The sequence below is a fragment of the Lagopus leucura genome, unplaced genomic scaffold (assembly GCF_019238085.1).
Source record: "Lagopus leucura isolate 7727_CA_CO unplaced genomic scaffold, USGS_WTPT01 Super-Scaffold_100002, whole genome shotgun sequence".
NCBI classification, from domain to species: Eukaryota; Metazoa; Chordata; class Aves; order Galliformes; family Phasianidae; genus Lagopus; species Lagopus leucura.
The window spans coordinates 41254892-41274205 of NW_024962263.1; the positions used below are offsets into that span (position 1 = coordinate 41254892).

A 19314-nucleotide genomic window follows, 5' to 3' on the forward strand; every position below is an offset into this window, starting at 1 on the left:
TGATTATTACACTTGCACATTGCAAGCAAATTGCTGATGTACTGATAACATTCATGCCTGGCATTTGTACCTGCTGGATATCCAAATTATTCTGTCCCAAAACAAGTCTGACAATTATCCTCTCTGTAGCTGAAAACGGCCAGAAACCATTTGTGGTGGGGTTTTTTTGTTTGTTTTTGTTTGTTTTCTTTCATGGTTTTTTTTTTTTTCTTTTTTTTTTTTTACAAACAGAATGGAGACCCTTCTTTTTTTTGTTTTTCCTCTCCTCTTCCCACTTCAATTACAACAGTCTAAGCCAAAGACTTATGCAAATAAACTTCAAAATTTGTTACAAGCAGCAAATTGCCGTGAACAATGAACTTGTTACGAATCCCCTTCTAAAAGTATGACACACACAAACAGGCTACCCAGCAGAAAATCTGTTAACAATTTTATTTCTTTTGTAATGTTAAATATTATGGGACAGGATTGTAAGGATGAAGAACTCTCAACAATGCCTCACAAGGGATAAGAAAGAAATTCTGCATGATATTAGCAAAGTAAGGTAAGGAGAAAATTTACACAGTAAGAGGCACCATTTCCCCCAGAATACCTCTTGTCATATTCCTGAATGAGTGGGATTAGCAATCTAATAGATCATTTTTCAAGAGGTAACAGCAACAGATAAAATTTTAAAGGATTATTAAAATAACATTTACAAGACTCTGAACAATTTCTGAACTCTTATTAAAACCACAGAAAGAACAATTCTTTATTTATGAATTTCCATAAAGGACTGACTGTGCAACTGACACCTGCTATTTATGACTCAATGTACAATTTTGTCCGGTAGCCGAACAGTTGTCTTTTTAGATTGTGTTTTCTAACCGTGCGAGATCATTAAAGGCAAAGCCTGTTATGATGCTGTACACAAAAATGGTCACTTGGGCCATACTACCAATGAAATGGTAGGTAAACAAATCTTTTTCTGGCCAAGAAAAACAAAACAAAACAAAACAAAAAAACAGAAGCTGCATTTTGCATGCTTCTCTCATTCATCCTTTCTACAAGATGAATTTCCCTAGAAAGAATCCAATGAAAATGGCTGCAATTACAACAAGAAGTGATGGAAGAGAATTAGAGCCATTATCTCTGAGGGCCAAAGCTGTGGGTGATCCAGATTTATCCGAGTGTGCTACCTTTCTGAGCCTCAAGCCTTCATCCTAAGGGGGAAAAAAATATACAGAGATGAAGAATACAAAAACATTATTTTTTAATTTTATTTATTTTACAATTTTATATAACCCAACTCAAAGGTCAAATTTACTTAACTAAATAAAGACAGCAATTTGAAAAGTAATATTATAGCACACTAAACCCACAGAAGAAATGGTGTCATGTCAAATAGAGATAGTTTGCCCATGCTCTGCTTATGAAAGATACTAAAATTCTTGCTAGGCAAAACAAAGAATCCTACTTTTACTTACCATGTAAGAATGAAATAGCAGTAATTCCTTACTGGCAAAGAGAAACACCTGCTTTGTGTTTATTTATCAAAGTGTTCGAACAACAGCAGAATTACAGTAATTACATTATTTTAGGCTACACTTGCCTCTGAAATTTTTCATACCCAATACCAAATACACAGAAAAGTCACAAAGTCACCTATCAATTAGTTACAAGTTACTGAAGGAGCACCTTTACATAGAAGGTACTGGAAAGCAATGTTTGCTTACCTCCAGTGGTCAATCAGTTGCTCTTTTTGATTAATAATCAGAGATGCTGTGTTACTGATTTGGATCTCGTTTACTTATTCTTAAGAATGAATAATAAAACACTTCTATTAAAAGCTAAATCTGGGTTGTAAAAGTAACTAAAAATCACCTCACCTATGCCTATATTTACTGCATTTCGTTTAAGAAAACCATGTAGCTTCAGTATCTCACCCATGATAATCCCAAAGTCTCAATCACAGAAACATATAAACCATACACAACAGTAAAATTACACTGCAAATCAACCTTCACATTCCCACACTTGTATCTAATTCCAGAATAAACATTTTTAAGTCTCATTACAAACCAGACTTCTCAATCAAGCAGCATGGAATCATTTCAATATAAATGAGGAAGCAGAACTTACTCTCAGGTGCCGATTTTCTTCTGACAGCTTCATAACCTCTGTCTGAAGTCTTTTGCATTCTTCCACTAGCTTCCTCGTTTCAGTATCATTAAGTGAAACACTATGTGGTTTTGGCATCGGTCCATCCTGCTTAGATGTATTCTGTACTGGAGCGGGTTTGCTTGCATCTATATCATTCTACAAATATTAAGAATGACTTGAGAATTGTACTTACCTAGAGAAAAATTATCCACAGCTTAAAACTGAAACACAATCCAGTAACTAGTATGGAGAGTTATATTTACAGTACTCTAAATAAAAGACTTCTGTGATTGGTTTAGTTCTGATTAGTGGAAGTACTAAAGAGCAAAAGAAGAATCTACTGCTTTCATTTTGTACTATGTACCACAGAGGCAAAACCAAGCACTTAAGCTGCTGAACACTAATTCAGCAGGCACCAAAGTGCACAGTAACATAAAATGCACCAAATAACATTTGAACTTGGTAGGAAAATAACTAAGTGGAAAAGAGCAGAATTTGTTTTTGTTGTGGTTTTTTTTTTCCTCCCCACTCAGAGGGTGGTGAGGCGCTGGCACAGCTGCCCATGTAAGCTGTGGTGCTCCATCCCTGGAGGCGCTCAGACAGGTTGGATGGAGCCCAGGGCAGCTGAGCTGCTGGGGGGCAGCCCTGCCCATGGCAGAGGGTTGGGGCTGGCTGGGCTTTGAGGTCCCTTCCAGACCAAGCCATCCGAAGGTTCTTTAGGGGAACAGCACAAAGCTGTGTTGAAGTTCAGACTGGACTCACATTAAAATTCAAGCTGCACTAAGTCTACTAGATAAACTACAGAGCTGTATCATCTGTTAGATCTCACTGCATGGAAAGCAGTCCAACCTGAACATAACAGAAAACCTATTAAAAAGTAATATATCTAGCATTTTAAATCTTCAGCAGTGCAACCACAGGCAGCCTAAGAGATGTACCCTGCTATTCTACACAAGCACTCTCCTAACCGGATCTAAAAAGACCAGCCTATTTTTACCATGAGTAAGCAGAGAAGCTTTTTTTTTTTTTTTGGAGCTTTTTTTTGTTGTTTATTAGCTAAAAAGAGCTCCTTTCGTAGTACTGGGACTTCAATAGAGACCTTATCTCCTAAAGCAAACCTCCTTCCTCTGCTGTCTCACCTCCCTGACTGGTTCCCTTATATCAGTCTCCAGGCTGCGACTGGTAGGCATCTGAAGAGAGCAGCAGCCAACTGGAGTGAAGTACTTGCACCCTGGTAAGTAAGGCATATTCTGAGGGGTCCTGGCAGATTTCTCATCACAAGGCTTGAGCCAGTGCCTAAACCTGCTAAAACATCAGGGTTTGCAACCTCATGCTGCTACTCAGAAAAACGTAACTATGTGCAGTCTATACTATCAAAGTATCACATTAAAGAAAGTATAAATGTATTTTGTACTACTTTGTTATATCTAAGGTATGATTTAGTAAGAGGCACACATAGGCAACTTGTACAGCTGAATAAAAGCCCACGCCTTAAGTTATCCTCAACCAAAAAAGATAAACTTCCTCCTAACATACCTACCTGACTACAGTACAAACTGGACAGGATTAAAGACAAGTCAAAGTAATGACGTGAATAAGGTCACTAACAGAAATCCTGTTTCAGCACTTTATCTCATGATGCTAAAAGCAGCACCAAAAAAAAAAAATTAAAGGTAAATAAGTGGGAATGTACAGCATTAAGATTCCATAAACGAGAAGAATGACAGTAAAAAAGCATTAACATGTAAGAATTTCAATCTTATTCCAAAAAAGCTAGATAACTGACAGCTAACTATTATTCCAAACATCAGAGGACACAAAACAGACATCTTCAGTCCACATACAATGAAAATGTCATCTCCTATACAAACACAATTGATTTTGTTTGAAGTCGGACGCATTTAAGAGGTTTTTTCATCTGGATTATCTGTCTGTACCACTACCTTAAATGATGTAGTTAGGGCTTCCAGAGCACATTAATTTCTAAACAGTACTTCCTTTCCCCATTCAGATGAATTAGGAAGAGAATTTTTAAAACTGAAAAGCATTTAATACTTCAAAAAGCAAATGATTCAATTTGCTTTTCCCTGTACGCAGTACTGACGACTCAGTTTTTATCCGACGGCAATATAATGCTAAAGTCAGTCAGGAATAAGAATAATGAAAGGATAATTTGTTTGCATTAGTTTAAACAATTTGAAATTATGGTACCATGGCAAATTATATACAGTGGAAGACAACACTGATTTGTTTGCACTACAACGCGCAAACCGTGCACAAAGAATATCAGTGTTCATCCTGAAATTTAATGTAATTCACTCCATATGTTGTTATACAAAGCAAAGCCCAGTCCTGTCCATTTAATTTAGTGGAGATTCCAACAATCCATTTAACCAACAAACCAAACAACTTTAAAAAAGATGCAAACAAATTTCTGAAGGATCCTAACAGTGTATGACAGGTTTTTTTTAACTCTTTCCTTACTTACCAGTTTATCATTTTCATTGGGCATTTCAAACACACATCTCAATTTGGAGTCCATTAACTCATCGGGTTTTGCTTCTTTCCACTAAAACAAGTAACATAGTTATTTAATAAACCAATCACACAAAAATCTGAACAGTTCATTAAGCCTGCTCTTACAGCTTCCCTATAGCTCTTACAAAGCTGAATACCATCCTTGCCCTAGCTGAAATTTTCAGATTTGCTTTTGTCCGCATTTCGTTCACCTTCAACTACTACAGATGTACTGAAAGCTAGGTGTGGTTAAACTTCAGTCTGGAAATGGAATCAAGTGAACTGAATGTCAAGATGGATCCAGAGATTTGTAGGGCACAGCAAGAATGACAGCAGAATGGTTTCTGTAACACAATCAGAAATAGAGTACCATCTGAATCGGTCTATCGCTGCTCCTTACATTCTATCTTGGAAGCACCCATTTTAAATAAATTGCTGAAAGACACTTTTAGCGATTCTATACTTAGCTCCAGAGTAAGTTTCTTTAGTTCTCTTTTGTCACTGGCACTAATTGCACGCTAACTCATAACTATAATTACTGATTTTCTGCCAGATTCGTTCCTCAGTATTCTTTACTTCAACACTTTGAGAAAGCTGTTATTTGAAAGGTATTTCTGAAATGAATTTTTATATTCTCACCAAATGGTAGATGCTTCACTTCTCACACATAAACAAGAGCATATTAAAAAAACGTAAACCAGACAACAAGGAGAGATGTTATTTTTGTAGCCGCATGTCTCAAAAGCTTAACAAAAACTTTTCCAGTGTTTCCAGTGGAGAGAAATGCCACAATCATCTTTGCCTTCATACATACAGGAAGAGAGCCTCAGCCTGCAGAGGTTTAGTGGATTTTAGTGATTCATAAACCTTATCTTTACTTTGTTTACTTTTCCTCCATGGAAATGCATGAATCACCATTTGAACTCGGGGAAGTGTTTAGAAACAGCAGTCCATGCAGCAGTCCCCTGGACTCTGATATGTATGCTCATGGGAGCCCATGTATGCTCTAAAGAGCATGTTCTGACAACTGAAGGCCAGCCTTCCAATTGCTTCTAAGCTGTTCTTCTGAATTTACATGCACAAAACTAATCTTTTCTTTCTGATCTTTCATTGGACCAGTCCCACTCAAAAACAGAAAACACAACTTATTCTACTACTAAAGAAAATAAATCTATCATTGTGCTTTCAATGAGCTGCAGATCAGATACAACGCAACAGTAATTTAACATTGAACAGACCTTACCTTTGATTTACTACTAGTTTGATTTAATCAGTCCTATAGGCAAATTCTGTGAACTGAACTTGTATTTAATATTTAAAACCCTGAATCATTCATAGAAATCATATTTGTTCGGAGGAAATTCAATTTTCCAAAAATAAAACACTCTGAAAACATGATTCATTTAAACTTAAGATTGATTTAAAAAAAAAAAAAAAAAAGTCCAAACTAGTAATTCTATCCCATTTTTACTTACCACTGCCTCCATATCTGAAATATTTGGTGGTGCATAGATTGTTTGTACCATAAACTTGTGTTTACTCTTCTCATTTGGGTCGTAGTCAAAAGGCTGCAGCATTACTGTTCAAAAGAATAAAATTAAACATTTAACTACATGATCTGATCACTCTTTAAAAAAAAAAAATGCTACACACTTCAGATTCTCACTGACAAGACACCAAAAGTTAAGACATGAAGGCAGCACTGAAAATACTGTAGATACAAACTATAGCAACAAGTAATGAGGGGAAACACCTTAATAATGTAGCTTTAAAGATTATTTCTCCACCTACTATAGCAAGAAGAGATTTAATAAACAAGTAAGAAAAAATACATCCACTAAGACACAGAGCGAACAAACACCATAGGATTTTCCTTTTGAATAAACACACTTTGTGACTGAGTTAATGCAAAGGAAAAAGAACTCTGGCAGACTTCACAACATCTATCCAAGGGAGAAAGGGAAGAAGAACCTGTGTTACACTGGCCACCAACCAGCAGAAGCTCAACTGACTTCTAAAGACATACTAATTTTAGCTAGGAGCAAAACTACTAAAATACTTAATTCAGACCAGAATTATTAAAAGAAGAAATGCTGTCAAGGACTTTAATAGTTCACTGTAGAAAAGTTTCAAATTCAGTTCTTAAAAGATAAAGTGATTAGTTGGAGAATAACTACAAAACACATTTTATTCAGGTTTTGACATTATTATCCTTAAGTCCAGCCTAACAGCTAACATTTGCTTAAAAGTACTCACAATCCATGTATGCATTTGAATTCTATTTTACCAGTGGAGAAAGAGGGATGGAATCCAAAACCAAGCCTTCTGTAAAGGCAGTTGTAAGTGAAGCATTAAATACTTAACACCCTCTCTTTGTATTTTATCTGATGTTTTTTACCTCTGCATTTTCAGCCTTGAACATAATCTAATGCAGATTTTTAAAAAAAAATTAAAAATGCAACCACCTGCCTGAATAAAACCAGACATTTTTGACACAATCCAGTTTGTACTACAAGTACCAGAGATAGAATATACAAGGAGTACTTTTGTGACAGGACAATTTCTGAATGACTGCTTTCCAAAGCTGAAAATTATGTTGGTTGAGAAAGGAAACTCAATTTCAAAGTTATTATTTTGAAGTATATACAAATTCAGTGGAAAAATAAATAACATCAACATAACAATATTCATCATCTCAATTATTACTGCACTACTACAGTATTTTTAAAGGAATGCTTCAATTACAGAGTACAGAATCTTCATCCATCCAAACTGTACAAAGCCATTAGGAGGCTGGTTTTCTGTTAGTGATTGTGGTTTTGTTTAGAAAACAGCCCAGAGGGGAAGCCAGATCACTCTGGCGTCATTATTTTCATGGTTTCTTTAGTTCAAAGGGACTGAAAAGGACATGTCTGTAATTCAGACCAGAATGTTATAGGATATAGCAGCCTATCTACGGATGTAATGAGCACAGCGTAGGGACTGAAATATCTGATCATACAAGGTTTGTCATAGTAGCACTGGAGGACTACTGAAGTAGAAGTATGAGGAGATGACCAGCACAGTGCACCTCCATAGAGCAGATCAGGAAAGACAATTGTTGACTCAATCCAGATAGGAGTCCAGGACAATAAAAACATAACAAGTATCTGTACATGCATGTACACACGTCCACACTTCCAACTTTCTACCAGAGGCTGATGACCCAGAGAGAACTGTAAAGACAGATTTTTGACAGTGCACACACACTTGAGTCTCATTGAAACTGAATACAAGCTTAGTGCATCCTTATGTAAAACTAAGGTAAATGTAAGTGATCTCAGATAAAATGAATTATGTACTTACGGAGTCCTATGAACAGGAGCCTATACTGCTAGCTATTTTACAGCAATGAAAAAAAAAGCTACAGCAGAAACACCCATTTAGCTAGAAAAACCCACTGTATGCTCTGAACAAGCTTCCCATATGTTCTCAAGAAGTTCAGTCAGATTTCAATACCGCTGTAATTGAATTGTTGGAAATTATATTTCCCACAATTCTAAATCTTCATTGGATGAACAGTTCAACACCCTTGCTTTTACACAAACCAAATTCTTCAAGTTCTTCACAGTAGAACTGAACTGTATAAGTTGACAAAACAGTAAGTACAATATCAAAATGATTACCTTTGTCTCTCCAAATTCACAAGTCCATATGAAAAGTTACTTCCAAATCATACTGCCACCTAATTTTAGACCCTACATACTGGTTAAATGTTGCAGATGTTTGCTGTTGAGTGCTTATTAGGTATTTTTCCCTGCTGAAAGCTGCATACAGCATAATCAAAGGATAACTAAATAATCTATCACTACATCTAGCAATCTGAGTTAAAATAAAGAAGTGAAAGGAACTGCAGTATTTGACATGCTTTCAAACAATCCTATTTTGAAAGGTTTAAAGCCAGAGTTTCTCATTAGTTACTCAATCATTAGTTACTTGGGTCCAAAACATAAATCATTAAACTAAAGGCTTCTTCCTATACTAATTTATCTCTAAGATCATTTCTATCAACAGACTACAGAAAAGATATAGTACTCTTCCTTTCACCAAGGAAAAACCTTGAAAAACAGCAAAGCCAGCTTTCTACTATCTGAGAACTGGCAAAATCCTTCGATAGCTAGTTAAATAACTTTGTACTCTTTGACCACTAGGTAACAGCTGAAAGCACAACTGAATGAAAGCCAGCAGAGAACAGAACCATAGAATCATAGAATCACCAAGGTTGGAAAAGACCTACAAGATCATCCAGTCCACCTATCGCCAATAGTTCTCTTTAAACCATGTCCCTCAGCACAACAAGCCTGTAGCACTGCCTGGGGTTGCTGCAGCTGAAGTGTAACTTGGCATTAGGTCTTGCTGAACCTCACCCCATTGGCTTCAGCCCAGCCATCCGGCCTGTCCAGATCCCTCTGTAGGGCCTCGCTACCCCTAGGCAGATCGACACTTCCAGCCAACTTGGTGTCATCTGCAAACTTACTGAGGGTGTGCTCAATGTCCTCATCCAGGTCATCAATAAAGACACTGAAGAGGACAGGCCCCAGCACAGACCCCTGGGGACCACTTGTGACCAGACACCAGCTGGATTTAGCTCCATTCACCACCACTCTCTGGGCCCGGCCCTATAGCCAGTTCTTTACCCGGCCAAGAGTGTACCTGTCCAAGCCATGGGCTGCCAGCTTCTGCAGGAGAATACTGTGGGAGACAGTGTCAAAGGCCTTGCTGAAGTCAAAGCAGACCACATCAACAGCCTCTCTCTCATCCACCAGGCAGGTCACTCGATCATAGAAGGAGATCAGGTTGGTAAAGCAGGACCTGCCCTTCACAAATCCATCAAGGCTGGCTAGGCCTGATCCCCAAGTTGTCCCACACATGCCACGTGATCTCCCTCAACACAATCTGCTCCATAACCTTCTCTGGCACCAAAGTCAGGCTGACAGACCTGTAGTTCCCTGGATCTACCTTACGACCCTTCTTGTAGATGGGAGTCACACTGGCAAGTCTCCAATCTTCTGGGACTTATCCTTTGTTCTTCTTTCTTCATGGAAAGAATTCATGAATTCAAAGAACTATTGAAAGCTATGTTAGGCTTTGAACAATCATGGAAAGCCTCATGAAGGAAGAAGCTGCAGTTTTCGGCACATTCTTGGAATCCACAAACAGTTCAGGTATCAGCTCTAGGAGAATTACAACAAATAGTTACAAAATCAATCCTCCTGTTAGTAAGGTAATAATATTTTCCACATTGGAGGGTTTTGTCTCCACAGGATATATCTTAAATGGGCCTGAAAACCAGAAGGAAGAACAGCAACAAGTAACAGTAAAAAGCTGTGAAGAAAGAATGGTAGTATACTAAACACTGGAACGAAAAGCCAACAGGAAGCTACCAGTATAGACGATACATAACAAATAGTTAATCTCACTCATCAAAGTAAAGGAAAAGCCATTCAGATCAACAGTAGAAAAGCAGGTCTCAATGACTTAGTGTTTTTGAAAGAATGTATAAACACTGCTGAAAATGTTGAATGAAAATGTTGAAAGCTACTCATTCACGATTGAATGATACATAAAATGTCCACAGGCTTCATTATAACGGCTTTTAAATCACATTTCCAATAATAAACTTTAAAACTCCCTTGGCTCTGAATCAGCTAATGTATTTATATGGGCTAAAGTCAGCTAGCACTGTCAACGTTTAGTTTTGAACACAGAGCTTCAGACCATGGTATCCTACAATGAGCTCTCTCTGCCCAACAATGTGAGAGAAATCTATTTTTAATGATATGAACAATGAGTCAGCACTGAAAACACTTAGTAGAGAGATGCGTGAGATAAAGTGGGTCACTAGAAAAAACTATCTGTGCACTTGGCCTACCAAGTGACCCAAAAGAAGTCATGCATAACAACAAAACACAACAAGAAAACAGCAGTAAAAAAAGTCCTAATTCTGAAAAGTAGCTGTTACTAAATAGCTGCACCTTGGAGTTACTGCAGCTGAATAACTGCACGAGATTCCTGTAACACAGAAACAACAGTATTCACAGAGATGCAAAATGGGAAGTCAACCAGCTGTGATGATCTATGATACTGTTCCCCTTCATAGGTCAAACTGAAGCTAAAATATTTGAAACAGATACAGCAGTTTCTCTTTTTCAAAAGGACAGTCAAAAAATGAACAATTTAAAGAATTAAAAGGATGATGCACAATAATGGAAAGATTTGGGTTAGAAGGGACCTTAAAGATCGCCCAGTTCCAACTTGCCTGCTGCAGGCAGAGGCACGTTCCAGTGGACTGGGCTGGCTGAAGTCCCAACCAACCTGGCCTTTGACATCTCCAAGAATGAGAAGCTTTTCTAGGCAAGCTGTAACTATGACGCAGAACTATGAAATCATGAGATATTGCAGGATCACAGGAAAAAAAACCCTTGATACCAGACGGTTGTAGTCTAGCAATCAAATACATAATTGAGACAAATGACTGAGAGTCAAAGTAAAAAAGTAAGCTTTTGACAATCCAAATTTTGAAATAATTTTCTCAGTAAAGCAATCTTCCACCCACAAAACAACAAATTGTCCATGGCAATACAGAAGTTTTAAAAGGTCACTTTCTAGAGATCATTGATATTAGATCGGAGAACTGATGACTCAGCTATAGGGAATGTTAATCTTAACATTTTAATCAATCAAAATTTAAGCAGCTTCCCTAAGTTATTTCTTGCAATTTTTCAACAAACACCTGAAGCTAGTTCCTCAGCTGCTTTTAAATTTCCCCAAGGATACAACGGGACGGTTATGAACCTGAAAAGCTCTGAGAATTTCACCACGTTTCCTTTTTGCTTTGCTCTATCTTTTCAGAGCTGCTACAAAAATTGGCTTTCTAGACTAAGGAGATCTAGGAGCTCATTACTTTTATTGCTACAATCTGGAAGACCACAGGCTATCTAAGAGATTTCCTTCTCTCCATGTTGGGCAATATGATGGGTCCACATTCCTTTTCTGGCTTGAAAACTCCCTTACTCAGAAAATTACTAACTCACAACTGGGAGAACAATCTACCAAAATCCTTTACCGAGTCACAAGGCCAGTATCTACTCTTCATTCATTTTCTTGAGAATGACAGAATCCAATCTCATACAGATTTAGACCACTACATGTCCAACTATCAAAATATTGCTGATTGTCAGAATGAAGTATATAAGCCAAACCTAGCTACAGCTTCATGGGAAAAAAAATATTGTGTAAAAGTATTGTGTGGCTTCAAGGTTCACAACGCTGAGTAGTAAGGATCCTTTTTTTAACCCTCACCAAGAAAAACATGAAGTATCCCAAGTTCTACATTTTTCAAGTCTTAGGGCTATAAAACAGCTCTACCTAAATTAATGGGGAAAAAAAATTAAAAGCAATTTAATGACTGTCACTTCACATATGCTATGTAACACACACAGCTCTTTTATGAAATAACAGAGTTCAGACAACAGGGACCAGTACTATCAAAACAACTATTCCACAGCAATGAACCTTTTGGGTTTTTGCTTAATGCAATGAACTATCAAATGTTAAACTTGAGACACATCAGAGCAGTTGAGTAATGTCCCACTTAAAGACAGAAACATGAATACAGTAGTTTGGAGTAAAGGTATTGTTAATGTCACTGTCCATTTCCAACTTTCTTCCTTCCTTTACATATAGAGACCTGCAGGTAAACAAAGCAAATGACAAATGTTTCTGGCATAGACCATTTTCATGCATCTCTGCAAGTCTACACCATCAGAAGTCGATATTTACACTAGTGAAGGGAAACAGTTTTACTTTTAAGTCTTTTTGAAAAGCTGGCATACTTACAACAGCCTCTGAGATCACTATTAGAGAACGTGATGAAAAGTCTAAAAGCACACAACCTGCAACTATTTGATTTTACCTGAAACAGTTACAGATGATCCTGGGTCAATAATTCCACTATTTGGCCTCACACAGTATCGACGAGGTGCTGTGGTCTTCACTTTGAAGCATACTTTCCTATCTGATGGATTTCGTAGCTTGAGATTTGTGGTTACTACATCTGTAAAGGGACCTAGAAAAAAAAAAAAAAAGTCATTCTTTTAAATATGCATGTATCTGTGGAAAGGAAACCTGCTTATACTGCACAAATTATTCTTAACCTAATGTAATCCGAAGGCAGTATGTTTCTAAAAACTGGTTAAATCATACATCTGTTAAGCACATAAACCGTTACACGCAAAGCATACTCTATCAACCAAGTTAGAATAATATATACTAAAGTAATGAAGAAATAAATAGTGTGATTGATTCAAGCTGCTGGTGCAAGAAGTTCATATACACATATATAGACAGATTTTTTTTTCTTAAACAGAGGAGGCATTATGTTAATTTTATCACAGCATTCTTAACATCTTAAGTACCTGCAAGGTAATGGTCAAATGCTAAACTAAGTTCTGCTGTTTTTTTTTTTCTTTAGAGATAGAGACACAACATGTACTTCAAACATTTGGAAGAGTTTCAAAGACAGTAAACACTATGATACTGGAACAGACTAACTGCACCTGACACTTCAATTTCTGTTCGAGTTCTGAGTTCCTACAGACTTGACAGAAGCACATAAACCTCATTATTTAAATTCAAAGCAGGCAAGGAAGATGATATTCTACTTATTCATATACTCTAACAAATTCACAGAAAAGAAACAAATTGCCAGATACACCTATCTGATGCAGTATATTGGCTGTGTTAAACCATCAAGATAGCAACTGTCTCTATGATTGGATTGCACAAGAGCAGCAATTCAAAACAATTTCAATATTAAGCTGTAAAAGCTCTTCTTCCAGAACAGATCACCTCCATTTGGTGCCATGCAGTAATAGCAAAAAAGGTTCCGTGTTATGAGTGGTGCCCATCATCCTGAAAGCATGAATGCACAGGCACTAAAGGAACACAACTTAGAAAACGAAATTGCAAATGAACATGAAATTTATTCAATATTATTTCACACGCACCTTAACTTTCAAGAAGCCTCTTGACTATCTTTAGAAATTACAAACGTAATCACTACAAAATGTAGTCATTTCACCACTGTTGAAATTGCAACAACTATTATTCCATTTTAAAAAAGCCTTCTATTGTAGAAAAATGTGTATTTTTATACCTATACGAGTTGCAAGGTACAACAAAACCACCAATTGTACAAGGTAAAATACACTGATTCTCTTTCAGACACAGTATTCCACAGAGGTCTCAGGACTACTCTGAAGGAAGTTGTACTAAGGCTAGCAAGCATGTTACTACACTAGAGGGCTCACTATCTGACCAAAGTTTGATTTCCACAATCCTCTTTCAGTCCACATCCTTGATTTTGAAAGAGTACTGAACACAGCCTTAATGTAAAACAACAGGATACAAATCAATGAAGACGAACTGGGACTGAGAACCAGAATAGCAAGCCATAACTGAAAACACACACAAGCCAGTTAAAATTCAAGACTTTTTTTCCTGAGAAAATAGGACCTAATTGGTGTTAGTCGTCTGAAAAATTCATTTCTAGTCTGACTCTACATGGTACAGGAAAATAATCACACTCTTAATCCACTCAAACTTGGCATAGGACCCACAAGGAAGGTTTACAGAACGACTTTAAAGTTTCCTGCCACTTGCCCCTTGACTGCCCCAGCAGGATCCAGTTGCATTTCCTTACAGAGTCTCACCTAAAAATAACTTCCATAACCCGCAGCACAAGCTGAAGTAAAAGCAGGTATCTGAATAATCCTCAGAGACTGGTGATACACCCAGACCAACCATTTCTTTTTTGAGCTATATAAACATCATTAAGGACATAATTCTCGGATTTATTTATAGCCGTGCAGGCAGTACCTTCGCAGTGCACAGCACCTCAAACCTGGCTTGGCTTTTTTGTGTCAGGTTTTTTTTCCCTCCTTCTGTTTTGTTGGATTGTTAATTGTAAATCTAGACAAGCTCTACAAAAGCTACATAAAACCCCTCCAGACTCAAAACCATCAGATTTAACACACAGCTCATAAGGAACTTCCGTGCAAACAGAAAACAAGAACAAAATAAAACCAGCTTTCCCTGTTCCTGCAGCACCCAGCTACTTAGTTTAGTGACAGCAGTGATCTTGAGCTGAGGTGTAAGTGCAGACCTATCTGACACAAGGACGATAAGACAGAGTAAAAAAATCTATTAGCATTCTGAGGAGCACCATACACTCAATTAGAATGGCATATGCTTCAAATAAGAAACCATGCAACAGCAGAAGAGGATTCAGGAGTTTCCAGCCAGACACACATACTGCTGGGAACAGGAAAACAAATGACTGGTTGAGACCAGCAGCCCAAGCACAAGAGCTTAAATCACGACAGTTCCTTGAGAAAAAGCATGAGAACAGAGGGGAGAAGAATTGGGAATGTTAAAACAACAAAGGCTGGGATTCTGGAAACCCTAGTTGCAGGTAAGATCTTCAACATATACTGATATAACTGCGATATACAGCGACAAGACAGCATTGCTTTTTAAACCTGTAATTTCAATCTAACAGCTCCTGGGAATAAGAGTCATTTCAAAGGGCGCAGGGAGTTAAACCCATTTGGCAGCATGCAGACAAGACACCAGTTACAGCATCTTTCCAGAATAAAAACTGTGAGAGTGCCAGGTTATTCCAACTGTTGTGAAAGGTGCAGTGACAACTCATGCCAAGATTTTTCTTGCCTTTTCAACTTAAAATGGCCTTAGAAAGGAATGACAGACGCTGCCTACACTCAGAGAAACTAGAGATCTCCAAAAACATGATACACTGAATTTCCATTCCAGCAATCTTAACTGTGCAGCCGCAGCAACATTAATGCCGAGGTTGCCTCTGGCAACCACATATCCTGGACTACAGCAAGCAGCAAGCGGGAAGAAATGACACAGACTCTGCAGAGCCAGCTTCCACTGCTGAAATGCAGTCCCAAGTTTCCTTGCTTGCCACTGCCTTGCCAATTTCACTGCAGTAGAATCTAAAGATGATGTATTTCTAGACAAGTAGGATCTGTACAAAGGTCTTCTGGGATCAGTGTTGTCATATTTTCTCTCTAAATTCAGGTCTCCTGAACACCCAGCCCTCCTTCTGCCCAGCCAAGTCAAACATAACGGAGAAAATTATGACATGAATATGCCTTTCTAGAGTGTGAAGGAAGAGCTGAAAGAAACCTCCTCAGTTCAAGATACCTATGGGGAAAGTCAGAGATTACAGCCAGCATCTACTCATTAACAGTACAGAGCAAATGAACTGAAAGCATTTTTTAGAAGGGGACAAATTTGATTATTAGACGTTCAATTCAAAATCAGAAGACCTACCCATAACACATATAAAGATCTCATCACAGAGCATAGTCTCTGAAATACAGTAAATTCACCACTGTATAATATCACAGCTGCTGTCTCAGAGTTCTACAAAAACGGGTACACATTATTAAAGGGTTGGACAGTAGTTTATATGAAACAACTTAAATGCAAGTAGATCGTTCTCTTTGAGACACTGAACTTCAAAAAGCTAACATCCAAGCTGACTCCATACCAAAGGTACTTCATCTCACGCATGGGACTAAAGTTTATTTAAGCAGTAAACTGGCACATTAAAGTAATACATCATCATATCCAAAAAAATACAAGTATACATAAGAAAGTACACAAACCAGCCAAAAGGTTCCAAGCTCCTTACAAGTGGGTAAGTTGCAGTATTAAGTTCAAAAATTGTTTCTATGACGTGCTCTAAGTGGGATGGAGTTTTTCCACAACTGTTTCATTGCATTTCAAAGTCTGAGAGCGCTCAATATACACAGAAGACTTCAAGGTATCTTTTCCAAAACAAACTCAGGCAGCGTAATTTTGTTCTGTGTATAATAAAGTCAGGTTGGGCGGGCAAAGAAAAATAATTTACTGCACTTAATGTCTTCAGTACTAACGTATGAGAAAGGAGCTAAAGTCAATACTGTTCCTGATGCAGCCTGGCATACCACTAGTCTCCTTTGCGGCAACCGAACACTGAAGACTCACATTCAACTTGATGTCCACCAGGATCCCCAGCTCCTATCCTGCAAAGCTGTGCAACTCAGCATTTCCCCTCACTGAACTTTGGGAGGTTCCTATCCATCCATTTCTCCAGCCTGACCAGGTCCCCCTGGATGGCAGCACCATTTCCTGGCCTACCAGTCATGCCTCAGACTTTTGTGTCATCTGCAAACTTACACAGAGTGCACCAGATCATAAATGAAGTGGTTAAATGGGACCAAATCCATACTGACCCCTGTAGTACACCACAAGTTACTCTCCTCCAGCAAGACTTTGCACCACTGACGACTACTTTCTGGATCCAGACAGTTAGACTCTCTCTTATCCACCCCCCAACTCTGCTCATCCATTCATCAACAGCTTTTCTGTAAGGATCTCATGAAAGGCTGTATCAAAATCCTCAGTGAATGTCCAGGCAGAAACTATCTACTGTTCTCTCCTCATCTACCAGGCCAGCCACTTCACCACAGAAGCTCACCAAATTGATCAAGCCTTCCCCATGGTGAATCCATGCTGACTACTCCAGATGACTCCCTTGCCCTTCACATGCCTAGAAATGCTTTCTAGGAGTAGCCATTCTATCACCTTCCCAGGGATCAAGGTGAGGCTGACTGGCCTGTAGTCCCTGGGTCCTCCTTCTTGCCCTTCTTGAAACAGGAGTGGCATTTGCTTTCCTCCAATCTTCTAGCACTTCTCTCAATCACCACCTCAATTAAGGATTATAAAGAGTGGCCTCACAGTAATGCCCTGCCAGCTCCCTGAGCACTCACCCACGGGCGCATTCCATCTGGGCCCACAGACCTAAGTATGTCCAGTTAGCTTAAGTATTGCCTGACCTGACCTACAACCACGGATGCTTCTTCCTGGTTCTAGATTTTCTCCTCGGTCACTGGGACATGGGATTCCAGAAGACCAGTGTTGCTAATGAAGACTGAGGCAAAGAAGATGTTAAGTACTTGGCCTTCTACATAGTCTATGTAATCAGGCCCCATACCTCCTTCAGCAGTAGGCACATATCCCTCTTTTGTCAGCAAGGTACTTACAGAAGCCTTTCTTGCTGGTCTTGACATCCCTGCCCAAATTCAACTCCATCTGGGCTTTATCTTTCCTAACCTAATCTCTGCATGCTTGGACAACAACACTGGATTCCTCCTGAGTCTCATTCCCTTGTTTCCACCCTCTGTATGCTTTTGTCTGATGTTCTGCCTGTTGGAATGGGCTGCTTGTGAGCTAGAAGATGATCCTGGATGTTAAGGAGTTTTCCAAATGATCAGTAAACATGTGCTCCTACATCTGAGATAAATATGAAAACCAGAAGTATTTCCAAGAGGAAACAGCCACTGTGATACATCAGTTGTCATCCTAAATATGAATACTGATTGAAAATACAAAGTTAAAAACCAGAGCTATTTCACAAAGGGCCTGAAATTCATCCTACAAGCTTCTTACAGCCCGAGACTCCAGCTTTCTTTCAGTGTACCCTACCAAGAATAGTGCTGGCCTGATAACCTTCAGGTTTTTCCTCCTGAGTTTATCCAACTATTTTTAAAAGCCCTCTGAAATATTTCTATTTCACCTTATACTATAGAAATACATTTCACCTTATACTAGAAATACACTTATTAATTTAAAAAAAATTAAAGCAAATAAACTGCCAGCATTAAGCTGCAACTTGCACTTTACCAGCAAGCAAACATTGTTCACTACTGAAAAAAACAAAGGTAAGATGTCTACAAGTGGAAAACCAGTGTACAGCAGTAACTCAAACTACTCTAATACATAACCTCACTGGTCTTAAAATACAGATGAGATCTGAAGCACTGAATTGCTTCAAATTTAATAATACTTTCCAGAAAAAAAAAAAAAAAAATAGGTGACACTTGGCACAAATCAAAAAAGAACAAGTGGAATGTTATTTCTATCAACTGGTCTTAAGCCATTCCTATTCAAATCTTTGCAAAAAATAAACTAAACAGAATCCATAACATCCACCGCCAATGAATATCGCCCACCTTTCTCTTGAAATATCAAAACCATGATTATTGAAATATCCCACAAAGAAAAACTCCAGCTGCCACAGATGACCTACACTGAAAATAGTCATGGTCTACCAAGCACAATAGCTTATACTTCATGACCTGACACTTCAACATTGAAAGTCTGAATGATCAGGAATAATCAGTAGGTGAAGTTGCAAGATTAATAGCCACAAACAGTCATTGCTCTCATATATATCCATATATATATATATATGGATCCATATATTAGAGCAATAATACAGAATCTCTCTTCTTATTCCACCCCAGCACTTGAGAAATAGCTCTTAATTTCATCATCAATTTGCACAAAGATGTCATAATGCAAAAAAAAAAAATCTTAACAGGAAATCTAATAGGCCTCAACAAGCACAGCTCCAGAAGGCTTGCTCCAGGCTAGCACTGTTTATCATGGGAAACATCAGATTTCTACCCGCACTGCTCACAAGGACACACTGTCAGCATCCACACTGACAGTCTATTCACCAAACATCTCTCCTACAAA

The 19314-nt window shown here is 38.2% G+C and overlaps 1 protein-coding gene across 1 annotated transcript in view; it reads right to left on the reverse strand.

Moving 5' to 3' along the window:
- Positions 1-417: 417 nt before the first annotated feature.
- VAPA (VAMP associated protein A) overlaps positions 418-19314 on the reverse strand; it is a 28043-nt gene continuing 9146 nt past the window's right edge. The window contains exons 2-6 of the mRNA XM_042869606.1: positions 12614-12766; positions 6135-6238; positions 4631-4711; positions 2122-2298; positions 418-1202 (exon numbers count right to left, since the gene is read on the reverse strand). Coding sequence (XP_042725540.1) covers positions 1044-1202; positions 2122-2298; positions 4631-4711; positions 6135-6238; positions 12614-12766 — 674 coding nt within the window. The 3' untranslated portion in view covers positions 418-1043. The remainder of the gene's footprint in view (positions 1203-2121; positions 2299-4630; positions 4712-6134; positions 6239-12613; positions 12767-19314) is intronic.